General features: G+C 44.4%; 1 protein-coding gene across 4 annotated transcripts in view; it reads right to left on the bottom strand.

Moving 5' to 3' along the window:
* Positions 1–14214, bottom strand: part of MYO16 (myosin XVI) — a 551974-nt gene that overhangs the window by 103859 nt on the left and 433901 nt on the right. For all 4 annotated transcript variants that reach the window (XM_079137420.1, XM_079137419.1, XM_079137417.1 and 1 more), the window contains 4 exons: positions 13799–13874; positions 9704–9879; positions 7450–7530; positions 6779–6984 (listed from right to left, as the gene is read on the bottom strand). In XM_079137420.1, coding sequence (XP_078993546.1) covers positions 6779–6984; positions 7450–7530; positions 9704–9879; positions 13799–13874 — 539 coding nt within the window. The remainder of the gene's footprint in view (positions 1–6778; positions 6985–7449; positions 7531–9703; positions 9880–13798; positions 13875–14214) is intronic.

Raw genomic sequence — 14214 nt, 5'->3', positions numbered from 1 at the left:
CCCCACACCCAATTTAATGTCATGACTGTGTTCTTTCTTGGGGTGGCCTTTCAGCAAGAGCTGTGTGGTTTAAACAAACTCAACGATTCATACTATTTCTAAGTGGGGTTTCATCCAGCAACAACCCAAAACCATAGCTCAGGGTTCCTCCCCAAGCCAATCATAATACCAAGCACCCTCCTGCTTTTACTGAACAAGTCCTTCTGTCCTTCTCAAATATGTTCACCTCGTTAAACAGTAACCCCTCCATTTAGTGATGTATCTTACACTCTCTGCTGACCATAAATAAACCCTTAGATGAATCAAGAGCATGAGCATGGGAGCTTGCCACAAAGGATCTAGAGTTACACTCCAGAACTGGTTTTCCTAATCCTGGAGGCAGAAGGAAAATGACAGAAGAGGGGACAAGGGGAGAAGAAGGAGGGAAAGGGAGGAGGGGAGGAAAGGAGTCAAGAGAAGAGGGAGAAGGAGGAGAGGGAAGGGAGAGAAAGGAATTGAGGGAAGGGAGAAGGGTACATATGACTAAAATATTGCACACTAGTGGATTTGTCCATTGAAAAAATGTATTATAGAAAGGATATTAAAGAAAGCTTTGGGAAAGATGGTTGGAATTAGACAACACATGTCCTTCAAGAACTTCTCAAAATCACTTTTTCCGCATGGCCTTATATGACTCTTTCCTTCAATTCTATGATTAAGGAAGAAATACAATAGTATTACGTAGTTTTCCATGCTGAACTAACTCTATATTTACTGGACAGAGATGAAAACACTACCCACTCGCGTCTAAGCATGGGTGTGGAACTGCTCATCTTGGGACCCCTCCATTGCTGTCAATTGCTTCCTTCCCATTGAAAAGGCCTGGGCTTGTCTGGAATTGCAACCAATGGAATTCAGGGAGAGTTTGCTATACCAGTTCCAGTCCTGGCTTTTGGGAGGACTGTGAACTTCTTTTTTTGCCCCTTGAGACCTTGAGTAGGAAGTTCAGGCTCTTCTGCTGGACAGGAGGGTCGTGGGGGACACAGAGGCACCAGACATGGGTGAAGAAACCCAGGCAGCCAGTCAGGGTTAGCCAACTCCAGCCTCTGGTGCTGTACACTGCAGCTGTGGGAAAGACTCACCTAAGACCTGCCCCACCAGTCCTAATTAACTCCCGAACTAGAAAAAGAAATAAATTGCTGTTTTCTGCCACTAAGTTTTGGGGTGCTTTCACAGAGCATCAGATAATTGGGCCAGAAGAAACTTCCTATGAGCAGGCCTCTGGTGTTGGCCTTGGTCCTAATGAGCTGAACTGCAGAGAATGACAGGCACCATCTCAGCAAGATTGGTAAGCCCATTCCTCCATTTCTCCTTTCCCTCTGGCTCAGCAAACACATGTGCTAGCTCTGGGCTGGTCCTTGGACCCATCATGAGGCACCCACGAAGATCAGCACTGACTTAAGCCAAGCTGTGCTACTTTCAAACCAGAGTCAAATGCAGTGAAGAGAGAAATTAGCCTTCCCTGCTGTGAGCCATGGATTTGGGTTCTTTTGTCTGGTGGAATATTTTGGTGAGAACTGGCTTTCACCCTGCCATCAGTAAAGGATCTCACCAAGCAAGGACTCAGACCAACACTAGAGAAAGTCACCGAGATGGAGAAGAGAGCAGACTTCTCCATGCAGTCCATGGGGCTTGGATCCAGAAGCACGGAGGGCAACCGGCCTTCTGCTAGAGGCCAGGCGTGGCCTCTTGCGATGGATCACAGGGGTGAGCAAACTTTTTATGTAAAGGGCCAGGGAATAAACATTTTAGACTTTCATGCCAAAAGGCAAAATTGAGAATTTTATGTGGCAGGAAGCAGGTGGCAGGCCAGATTGGGCCCCAGGCTGCATCTCACTAACCCCCACCTAGAGGTTGGGATGGGAAACATCTCAGAATGATGTCACAAGCATGTGGCCCATGTCCTACCCAAGGCTGGGCTGAAATTCAGAGAAGAGACACAAACCAATTTGCAATTTTATAGGTCTTCCAGGTACGAAAATATCTGAGTGAACCTTGACCAGCAAATAAGTGTTACTGAATAGTTGAGGAAAGACAGAGGGGTGACAGGTCTTTAAAACCACACAGCAGGGGCAGGTGAGCTTTGTTTCCTTCCTTTAGCACAAGTAGTAGCGATCACAGAAACTCAGCACCACGATGTCCATGTGTAACTCGTGCAGCTTCTGCACCTTCTGACACCTTCTGAATGCTCGGACAGGTGGCTGTCATGGCGGGGGCTGCCACAGCAAAATCTCCTCACCTGGGTGTTGTAAATGATAGAATTTATTTCTCACAGTTTGGAAAGCTGAGAAGTCCAGGATCAAAGCACCAGTGACTCTTCTCAGCTTGCAGATGGCCTCCCACTTTCTTGACTCTTCATAGGACAGAAAGGGGCAGGGACAGAGACATGGTGAGGAGCTCTTTGTATCTCTTCTTACAAGGACGTAAATCCTGGCAGGTGAGGGCCACGCTTTCATCACCTGGCTTCACCTCATTCACTGGCTCCAACAGTCACTAGGAGGCGGGCTGCAGCCTCTGAATGGGGACAAGATGGCGTCCACGGCCGTCGGGTGTACGGTCACGTACAGAGATTGCACATCGTGCTGTGTTCCCGCTCTCTCTTCCATCTCCTCACACAGCCACACTAGTGACATCAAGAGAGATGAGGTCCGGGAATCTGTTCCGTCCCTGTCCAGCCCTGAGAGTCACCCTGGCAGCACACAGCAAAGAGAAGGGAGAAGCGCTCGGTGGCGTCTACTCAAATGGGGGCCTCCTGAGGGAGCCCTGATCCAGCTTCAGCTAGGAAGGGTCGGAATGATGGACCCATACCAAAGCCAGAACCCCACGGCATAAATTTGCAATGTCATCGTGACCACAGAAAATTGCAAGGCAATGTTCTTATACACATTTCTCAAGAGGTCGTCCTGCTGGATTTCAGATTCAGTGGGTACTGTTCAAATAAGCAGCTGCTGGCTTCCAAAACACACAACTAGACCCTTCTCTTTCCTTTCATCCAAGGTTTTTGTGGTAACCATATTTCTTTTTGCATATTAGAGTCATTTGTTTTGATAGATTTTTTACGCTTTAACAGTTGAGACTGAGGGTATGAACAGAAAAGAAATATTTCGCATAGGACTGTAACCAGTAGAATATGAGAAATCCCCTTTGCGCAGGAATGATAAGCACTGTAATCATGACAACGCAGATGTCTACTACGTTCTACCTTTAGGCTTTGCTTTCATGACGATGCTTCCTTGCCTGGGGCATGTGAAGCCACTGTGAGCTTTCTTTTCTGTATTGGAGAAATACAAACTGCCGCAGCATGTTGGCTGTATTTCATTCAAACTCTATAGAAACTGATGATCTCTCTACGGATCAATGCTTTTGTGATATTATTCTAGACTGGTGTCCTTCATTTCAGGGTGACGATGACAAACTTCCACCCAACTCAGTTAGTGATCCCATTTCCACTGAAAAGCCATTCAAAATGAACAAGAAATCAAATCTCCTTTTAATAAGGAGGTATGGAAAGAAATGCAAGGAGTTGCTAAAAAGTATCATTTCCCTCCCCACTACTGTTTTTTACCTAATGTGCATTTAAAATTTGACTACCATCTCTGTTGGGCAGAAATCACTTCAAATTGGACAGCTCTGAATAACAAGTGCCAGGTTTGTTCTGAAGATATTTATTTAATACCCATAATGTACCAAGCTTATGACTAAGAATGGCCCTAGCCTAGAAGCAGTCTATTAGAAGATGCATCCATACAAGAAAAACCTATGTTTAATTTGATAAGATACTAATCACAGGCACTATTTTGAGATTACTCCTGATACAGTGTGTGTGTGTGTCTTCACATGACAAGAAGGGAGAGGGACACAGACAGGGTGCACATACACATACAAAGAATAAAGATAAAATAATTTAATAATCATGATATATACTAACGCACACACACTGCCATGATCCCATCCTCCTAAGCTGGAATGGAGACTGCCTGTTGAATAGTGGCTGCAAAGATCTGTGCAGTCACCAGAGATTCCTCTGGAGAAGTGCTGCTGTGACACCATGATTCCAAGACCCACAAGACACAGAAGCAGAAGAGAAGGCGATAAAGGCCCTGTTTCATTACTGGCTGAGTGGGATGCACTATGTGGTGTCCCCGTTCACAGTGCTGGGCACACTCTAAGTGCAGAGGAGTCACCTAGAAATCTTGACAACTCTGCAGGTCTTCATTCAGTCAATCTGAGAAGGCAGGATTTGCACGTGCCCTGCAGATTCACTTTGTTTATCCTGACACTGGCCGACAGCAATACTTGGCTGGAGGAAAACAAAGCAGCAAACACACTGTCCCCAGGTGATGACACCAAGGTCCTGACACTAGCAACTTCAACGTCACCTGGAAATGCATTGGAAATGCTCGCTCACAGGTCTCACCTAAACCTACAGAATCTGAACTCTGTGCCAGGTGCCTGGGAATCTGCATAGTACCAAGCATGTGTGCAGATGCTGGAGACTACCATTCTAGGGAGTGCATTGCAGGACAGCTGGCCCTCACCACCACACCCACCCATGGAAGCACAGGAGCCTCTGCAATCACACGCTGGGGCAGATGACTTCCCTGGCCCCAGGACACTGTTCTTAACTGCCTCCTACTGGATCATAAATGGAGTCTCCACAGAGGACTCTGAATTCCACCCCTGGTCGATTCCAATTCAGAAAGCCTGGGGCACACGTGGGAATCTCTTACTTTTAACTTACACATGGGCAGGTTTAAACCTCACTGACTCCAAGACCACTTGCATCTCATGGGGCGGGAGGGATGACCTCAACTGGTAAATGTACTGTGTGAGACTCGTTAACAAGCCAAACAACGGATGTGCTTCCACCTCAGGGAGGGAGAGGGCAGATGAAGAGCCTTCCTAAAAAGAGCTGTCCTAACCAAGACATGCAATCCAGGGACATGCCTACCTCCAGCCAGAGTCACTACAACATTTACTCCCACATTCAGGTCTCAGTTATTTCTACTTTGCAGTTCATTACTATGAATTAAGAGATGGTGTGTCTCTTATCTCATTTATAAGCATTATTGCAGTTTTTAAACACCAATATCTCGTTTACCTGAAGTACAAATTCTGTAGGCTAAACATGTCCATTCCCTGGGGTTGAATTTATCTTTCACTTTCTGAAGAATTTGTTAGTCTCTGTTCTCTGGAGGACTCCAATGGAGCTCATATGATGTTTATTTTTTTTTTCCTTTGTGAAATTTATCAAAATGAACAATATACAAATGCTACGTATTCTTCTGGAAAAACAAATGTTTTAAAAATTAAGTAGAAGTTTAGCCACAGCTTAAATATTATGTCCTTTGTTCTGAACTTAATAGTTAATTTAGGGATTGAAGTTTCATTTTATTTTGCTTTCATCTAGCAGCTTCTTTAAACTTGTGGCTCACTGAATTGGCAACAGAAGTTTTAAAATCTTTTTTTGGTCAATGGTTTATCATACTAAGTCATACAGTAAGCTTTTAACCATAAATACTAGATTTCACACTTTTATTCTTGTACATCAGTATTATTTTAAAATTCCATCTTAGATTGTGTAACATTCCTAAGGGTTTTCTGGTTTTCTGTTTAACCATCTCCTTTTTATTTTTTGAATGCCTAAAACCAGATTATCATTGTCATGTTCATGAAGACTAACACCAGCCTCACTTGAAAGCCAGATCCAGTTCCAAATGGCTCCTTCCCGTGCCTCTGCAGCTTTCTGGACAGAGTCGGCCCCTGAAGGCCTGAGGGGTCTCTATCTGTAGATGCGTTTGCCTGTTTTGTCAGTCATGCTCCTGACCTGAGCTTGCAGACAGTGCGCTTGGCGCGGGGGCCAGCTTGCACAGTGCCGGCAGGCACATGCTTAGAAACGGAGTTAACACTCACCAACTGATTTTAAAAATTTGGATATTAGTAAATATTGTTGATTTGATTAAAATCAGACTAAGGTTTCTGATGCGATAAAAACACATATGAACATATACTCAGCCTGATCAGCTGAGGCTGGTTCTGGGCGGGGCAGGGGCTCCTTGCAACCTTCCCAGGTAAAGCTGCTGGAGAGCAGGGCTACCCCTGCCGAGATGTGGCCGCACCGTCAGAGATGCTCCTGGTGCCCCGCTCACTGGGATGCTTCTGAGCTGCCCATCTACAAGAAGGGCCAACAGACCTCTCCTCTGAAGGGCCAGGTAATGGCTGCTTTATATTTTGCTCTGCTGCATGCCATCCCCCTTACCCGCTGTACTGCAAAATGGCCACAAACAATACATAAATAAATATTATCAGTTATGCTTCAACAGAGCTTAATTTATACAAAACAAGGGGTGGGCTGGATTTGACCCATGGGAGTGTTGGCTACCCCTCATCTAAATGGTATTTTGTTCCTGGATGAAAAGGAGGAAATAACCACAGACATGTTTTGCTTTTAAATAATAATCGTCACATAGGCATTATATGTCACAACTGTATGAACCTTTAAATCCAGGGAAAGCCACACGTTTAAGGGAACGTGAAGGCAGTTTCCAAAGAGTCTCCAGCAATGTCTGGTGCCTTTGCACAGAAGCTCTGCCGGTGCATTTCATTGCATTCCAGAGCCTCTCCCGTCCTCCAGAGAAGAAAAGCAAAGCCAAGAAAGCAGCCACATACCCCAGCACGGTGACGTCTGTGTGCCCCACTAACAACAGGCCAAGCGCCCTCCACGCCCGAGGGGATTTACCTTGACAGGAAATCTGCAAAGGCAAGGCGCACAGGGTACCCGAAGCGGAAGACCTTCACCACCTCCAGGACCCCGAGGTATTGCAGCTGAGCAGACACGTAGAAGTGATCAAACACGTCGGGCAGCTGTGAGTTATTGGGTTTGATGCAATGAACGAAGTGCGGGGTGCAGCGCTGAAGCTTGCCGGTAATGTCCGCCAGGGATTTCTACAGGGAAAGAAAATCCCAACTGATTCACCCCGAGAGACACGGGCTGGAAACGCAGAGCGTTTTTGTTTGTTGTGGAACCGGGGACTGAACCCAGGGGCACTTTACCGCTGAGCCACATTCCCAGCCTTTTATTTTTTGAGACAAGTTCTCACTAAGTTGCTGAGGCTGGCCTTGACCTTTTGACCCTCTTGCCTCAGCCTCCGGACTTGCTGGGATTACAGGCATGTGTCACTGTATCCAGTTTTTTTGTTTTGTGTTTTTTAATACAAATCTTTATCTCCAATCTGACTCTGTTGTGTATTACATATTCACTCACTGTGTGTGTGTGTGTGTGTGTGTGTGTGTGTGTGTGTGTGTATAATTTTCCTTGAAGGTACTCAAACTGTCAGAAATGGAAAAGAATGCCATGTGACCCTCGTGTGGTGGACACAAACTTGCCAGGCCTTTGAAATTTCCACTAACCCTGAGCTGTGATGCTGTGCTGGTGGGATCGCCCCGTTCCAGTCTTTGAAGAAATGTAGACGTTCCTTTCTTTTTTAATATCTGTAATGAGAAAAGAAGGAGGGAGGGAGAGACAGGGAAAGGGTGAGCACATTTTTATTACTACATTTCAGTTTAGAAGGAAAAAACAGAAACTAAGCCTTGCATCCATGTCAATTCTCAGGCAAGTCATAAACAGACCCTAAAAAATCAGGACCAGACGGTTTTCTCTAAGTCTCCTCTAACTTGATGAACGGCACCTGAAGGCCAAGTAGAGCCAAGGCCGCTGCCCTTTCAAGTGCAAGGCTGTCAGTCAATCAGGTCCACCACCATCTGCGCCCATCTTCATTTGAGAACACACATAGATCCTGATCACCTCCCTGCAGTGTCCCGGTCATTCCCAGTCCCTTGTATTTATCGCTCTCTGGGGCAAAAGGATATTTCATTTTACAAAGACTGGATGCTTCAACAATTGTTAGTTGCTTCCTTAAATTTAACCATAAGCAGTATTGCATGTGTGTGCTGGTCGGATGCTTTCTTACTCATGTTTTTTCCCCTTCCTTTTCTCTCTCTCTTTCTCTCTCTCTCACTAATAAAAGAGGTTAGCAAGTTATTTGTCTGTGAAAAATGACAATAAACTGTTTTCTTCATTAAAGAATCATACAGTTCTTAAAAGAAAAATGATCACAGGTGGTGAAGATTAAGTGATAACAGATTTAAACAATCAGTAGGAATGCAGCCAGTGGGTGAGGATCAAAGGGCAGGATGTGATTAGTTAAATCCCAGCAGGGGTTAAAGGAACCTGGGTCACTAGTGCTCTGCCACATTCACAGCACCACACAGACTCAAACCAACACATGGATTGATTGAAAACCGCTTCTCTCAAAATAACAAGATCTAAGAAAAAAAAAATCTGATGCAACACTCCTCTGAGCTCCGTGTTGCTCCTTCTCGTTGTGATGGACTCTGAGCTGGAGGATTGACTGTAGCCGACCAGGGATTGCTCCATGAAGGGACTGGCCCAAGACGCTTCCTACAAATGCAGCAAACAGTGCAGCGTGGGTCAAAAAGCCCGTCCTGCTGGCTGCCGGGTTCACGTGCCGGACGAGGGCAGTTTGAAGGGAAGAAGTGAGGATGAGCAGGTAAGGATCAATCAGAGCAGGTCAGTCTCCATCCCCGGTTCTGTTCCAGGCGGGGGAACCACTGCAAACCCCTGCCTTCTGCAGTCCTCCAGCTCACGATGTGTGATAATGGAGGCTGGAAAGGACAGTCCAGAGGTGGCGGTGATCGCTTGCTCTGATTTACAGGAGGAAGGAGAAAGGCAGAGCTAGAATGAATGGAGCTGGTGCTTCTAAAGAGCAGAAATGGAGCTGGTGCTTCATCTTTTTATGTAAAAGAAGCCATTTTCTGTGCAGAGTGACTTCCTGTGCTCATCCAGTTCTGGACCAGTACACCAAAGGGCTCTGATTCTGGGACCTGCCAGCCACACACACACGCTCCCCACCACTCTACTAAGAGAGTTCACTTAATTATGCTTTCATTTTAATTGGAAAGCTAAGATACATTCCAGCAGGCGGCAACAACTGCATTTCTAAAATTGATGGTCCTGAATGCCTTCCCAATTCCTCGCCTCCTCTTCTATTCTTTGGTAGACACAAGCAAAATAACTAGGATGCAGTCTGGCACTGTATTCCTAAGAAGCCTAAAACACTTCAAACATTTCTGTATCCGTTTGAAATAACTCTTTACAGAGATTTTAGTTCTCTTCTAGAATTAGAACCTTCAGGTTATACGGACATTCAAATTTGTGTGAAACAAATGTTAAAATTAGTATCATTAAAAAATAAGGTAAAAATCTACAAATAAACAGCGAAAGTATTCTAGCACCTGAAAATGCACTATGCCTGCAAGAGAAACAAGTTTTGGTTCAGAAGCCCCAAACCTGAGAAGTGATAAGGAACTCGAAGCCTACTGGCCCCAAATCTGTCCCCATTCATCCAAAAGGAAGATGAAAGGCTAACGAGATGTCACACAGGCAACTGAATCATCACCAGAGTGCACTCTCCTACACTGTCCTCTCTCCAGGCCGGTCCTGGTGGGTATCCTTAGCTTTAGTTCTTTCTATTAGAATATAAGTTTCTTTTTGTGATTGTATGAAATTGTGATTTTATTTTTAAAGAAGAAAATATCCAAGCAAACTTAGAAACCACCAAGCAAAAATCACAGAGTTGCCTACCGTGCTAAGCTCTAGGTAATTCTTGTTCTCTCCAACAATTGAGGAAGCTGTCGTTTTCTTACTGAGCAGGGCGGATTTATGTCCTCGGAATTTAAAGGAAGGATACGAAGATATGAGGGATCCTGTTGGTGACAATTTCGACTGGAACAAATGATTGATCACGACATTTTCACTAGCTAGGAAATAAATAAATGGATGTTGTAAGTGGTGTTAAAATCATTATTTACTTGAACGTTCTTATTCCTATGGAAGTGTCTTAACCACTGAAGCAATCTGTGCTAAGATGTGAAAGGTCTGTAGGTGGCAGGTCTGCCTTCCCACAGTCCTCTCTCACACCCTAACCCTTGCTGCCCTGGGCCAGAAGTCCTGATCCCTAGTTCTCCACCTGAGCTCCTGGCCCTTGGCTCTCTGCCTGGCACTTTCTCCTGGTTGTGGGCACTGACTCTGGCCAGCTCAGACCTGAGGGCCTTCAGTACAGTCGACTGAGTCACGGAGACATCTGGTTCTGGTCAGCAACACCCCTGCTACTCCAGGAAATGGCCACCCAGGAAAGCAGTACCCTGGGATGTGCTATTTCATAGCCTCACCTGGCTGTACCTGTTGTTAGGTTAAAAAGGGGGAGAGAGCACCCCTTTTGTTGACTCAGTCAAGCTCCCAAGGTCTAAGTGAGCTGATAACATTTTAGATGCTAAGAAATTCTAGTGATTCTGGATCCAGGTTGCTATCTTGACATGGCAGAGAGAAGAGGAGGCAGAATGAGTGGATTCTGAGTCACATTTTAACAGCAAGGTGAAAACAATCCGGACAGCCAGTGGAGACGAAGGAGGAGCATTGGGGGTGGGTTGTCTGTACGCAGATAGTGTTGGAGCCTAAGTTTCCTCTTCAAAACTGATGATGACGGTACCTTGAAGGTTAGTGCAAAGTTGAAACATGAAATAACGTGCACCAGTCATTTAGGACCATGCTGCGCCTATCCGGCAGTGAGCAGCCTGCGGCAGGGAGTGGTTCAATTGCCACCTTCCCCACACTCAATTGTTTTGCTTGCCCAGGTGCAAAATAAGGCAGATAGAATTTAAATCTGCAATGCCTTCAGTGAAAAATCACTACATTAATAAACAACAGAGCTGGGTGCAGTGACACACACCTGTAATCCCAGCAGCTTGGGAGGCTGAGACAGAAGGATTGCAAGTTCAAAGCCAGCCTCAGCAAAAGCTAGGCACTAAGCAACTTGGTGAGACCCTGTCTCTATATAAAGTACAAAATAGGGCTGTTATGTGGCTCAGTGGCTGAGTATCCCTGAGTTCAATCCCTGGTACCAAAAATAAATAATAAAATAAACAGGCAAGCACAGACAGCTGTCAGAGAAGGGGGACATAATTATAGAGACAGAAGTGGGAGGGGACCCTGTGGTGTTGGCTTAGAACTACAGGAGAAAGTCATGGCTTTTTGGTGCACAGCTGCATGTCTTAAATGTTGAGGTCCAAAAATGCCTAAAGTCAGTGATACTGCAGAAGCAGTGAGCTCGCCAGGACCCAGACCACAGTGTTCCTCAATTCCATTCTTCTCTAAGATAAATCAGGCTGATTCTAGATCGGACACAGTCTTAAGACCAGAACAAACGCCAGGAGAAGGCGTAAAAAGGACACAGGAGCTGGCCTGGGGGTGTTTCCATAGGCCAAGCCTTGGAGGATTTTAGCATCAAAATAATGATGTAGTGGATTATGGCTCACTGACTAAAATAAGAACACCTAAGTCCACACTGATGATATAAGCAAAGGAGCCAGTGTGAAGGAGGAGACGCGGGAGTGTCACAGCAGAAGGCCACTGTCCGTGGGAGTATGGCATTCTGCAACGGTAAGAGAAATAACTGACTCAGGCAAGCAGGACCGACGCCTGCAAATCCAGCTGGTGGGAGTCTGATGGAGCAGAACAGTCACCCAGTCCCAGAGCTTTCTCACAGGTTGCTCGTCAATGCTAAGCGGGGGAAGAGCAGCCTCTGCAGTACGAGAGCCTAGTGGACACCCCCTTCTCAGAGCATCCTTGAGTTAATGGCACCAGGGACATTTCTGGGGGTCACTGCCTTTGAATACGGTGCACTGAGGACTTGTGCCACCCCTGTGAGCTTCCTGGCAAAAAAGCACAGCTTGCTTCTGATATGAGTAAAAATCAAATAGCCCCAAGTTGAGGAACATTGCACAAAATAACTGGTTTTTAATTTTTTAAAATAATGCCATGAAAAACAAAGAAAAGCCATGGAACTGTCCAAGATTAAAGATTAAAGTGAAATGGGAAATCACTACAAAAGACATTAATGGGACAATTGCCAATGTTTTATATGAGTTCTGTACTAGATGTCAACAGTGTATCAATGATCAATATTTTGATAATTTATTGAGTTCAAGTAAGAGAATGTCCTCATTTTCAGATGTGCACTAACATTCAGACATTAGCAGACAAGTGACTTGTTCTCAAGTGCTTCAGAAAATACACATACAGAGGAGGAAGAGGGCAGGAGAGAGACCGAGGGAGGGAGGGAAATAGAGGGAGGGAGGCAAAGAAAGTCTGTGAATGCCCTGAGCTGAGGAACGCACTGGGAGTTCTCGGTACTAAGTTAGAACTTGTCTTTGAGTTTGAAACCACTTCAGAATAACAACATGGGTTATATACCATAACCCATGTAAATAATAACAAAGCAATTATTATTCATCTGTACAGCAAGCCTGTATATTAGTGGGCCACGTATATAATGCACCACATTATCTTCCAGCTGAGGGATAACAACCTTAAAACTGAAAACACCAGACATAAATATGGACCAAAATATTTGCCCAGTCCCCTGTCATTCATATATACATTTGAATATGTATGTATAATCTGTCATCACCATGAAATACAAAAGCAAAGCATTGTACCAACTTCTAAAACATGGTATATATGAGATCTTCATTAAAAGATAAGATTCAAAGGAAAGTGCATTAAAAATAAAAGTGCAGGTAATTGCAAACTAGAAGCAAGATATTTCCAACGATCAGAGGTGGGATCAATCACTTCAATTCCTCCTTCCTCCGTGATACCATCCCCAGTCCATGCTTTAACATTAGTCTCTGCTAAGAAAACGCCAAGTGAGTGCACGTTCTGAGTGGCAAGCAGAGTGGCCTCCCGCTTCCGGGAAGACTCAGCGCTACAACCATGCTCCTGCGACCTAAGGCAGATGTGTCCTGAGACCAGAAGTGACAGGGACGTCTGATTTCCAGTTTAGAGGCACCCAAGTATTTCATGAAAGGCATCATGTGCTTCCTGTCCCAGGAGAGACAAATGCTCTGTTGCTTCCAGAGCACCTTAAAGCACAAAAGATGATAAGCTTTCACTCACTAAAGGGGTTACTAGGAAAATGTGAATTACTGCAGAAATGCTATTAAGAAAATGATTACTAGAGGAGACAGGATCATATATATATAAATATATATACACATATGTATATACACATATATACGTATGTACAATTGGAGTATTATGAAGTGTTTTATATGTAGTATAGAATTATAGTCAATATATGTATAAAGTATTAAAGCCCACTAAGTAGAGGAACTGATAAATCTGTATATATCTGCAAATACAGGTGCGTGCGCACACACACACATACACGTACATGCAGATAGATGAACATACTGGCTCCTTCTACTTAGTGGCATTAATACCCTATGCCTGGATATGCGTAAGAATAAAATACCTTCCCTGGTTGTGCTTTACGGTACCCTAAGTAATGAAATTCGCCCGACTGTGGCCCAAATAACTCTGGATGCCATATTCGTCTTCATCAGTCTTCACAGAATAGCTTTTTCATATTCATACCACTCAAGTAGTAAAGGTGTTTTACATTCCTATCTGCTAAAAGCTTAGTTAAATTACAGTTTCCATTGGGTTCCAAATTAAATTATAACCAATGTACAGTGTGGCAAGACTCACTCATTATTCTGGGCATTACAATGCAAAATATATTTCAATTATCCTTTCGCTGGTAGCATATTTTGCAGCAAAATATTCAAGAAATAAGGAATGTATGCATTTAATCAGTGTAGGGGTAAAGCAACTTACTTTTCATTACAAATAGAAGATTCTGTGAAAGAGAGTCTTTATTTTTTTCAATTGCTCCAACAATTTCATACATTACCTATAATAAGAGAAAATAGCATAATTACTAAGGATTAATCATGACCATGAAAATAAATTCCTTTAAAGAACAACTCGATTCAGCTGAAGTTTTGAATTATTCATGAAAAAGTGTCTGCAGGTCGGAAAGTTCAAAGCTATTGCTGGCATGTTCTCCTTCTAAACTTAAAGATGGGACATTGCACCTCTTCTCTTTTGCAAGGCTCTCTTCTGACCCCTGAGTTTAAGGGCAAAGATTGAGGACTCATATCCTGTATCCCCTTTATTCTTTTTCTGGGGGGTGTTGGGGATTGAACCCAGGGCCTTGTGCTTACAAAGGCAAGCACTCTATCGACTGAGCT

The sequence above is a fragment of the Sciurus vulgaris genome (genome assembly GCF_902686455.1).
Source record: "Sciurus vulgaris genome assembly, chromosome: 4".
Classification (NCBI taxonomy): domain Eukaryota; kingdom Metazoa; phylum Chordata; class Mammalia; order Rodentia; family Sciuridae; genus Sciurus; species Sciurus vulgaris.
The sequence above is the reverse complement of the archived record's forward strand: the minus strand, read 5'-3'. Positions and strand labels throughout refer to the sequence as shown.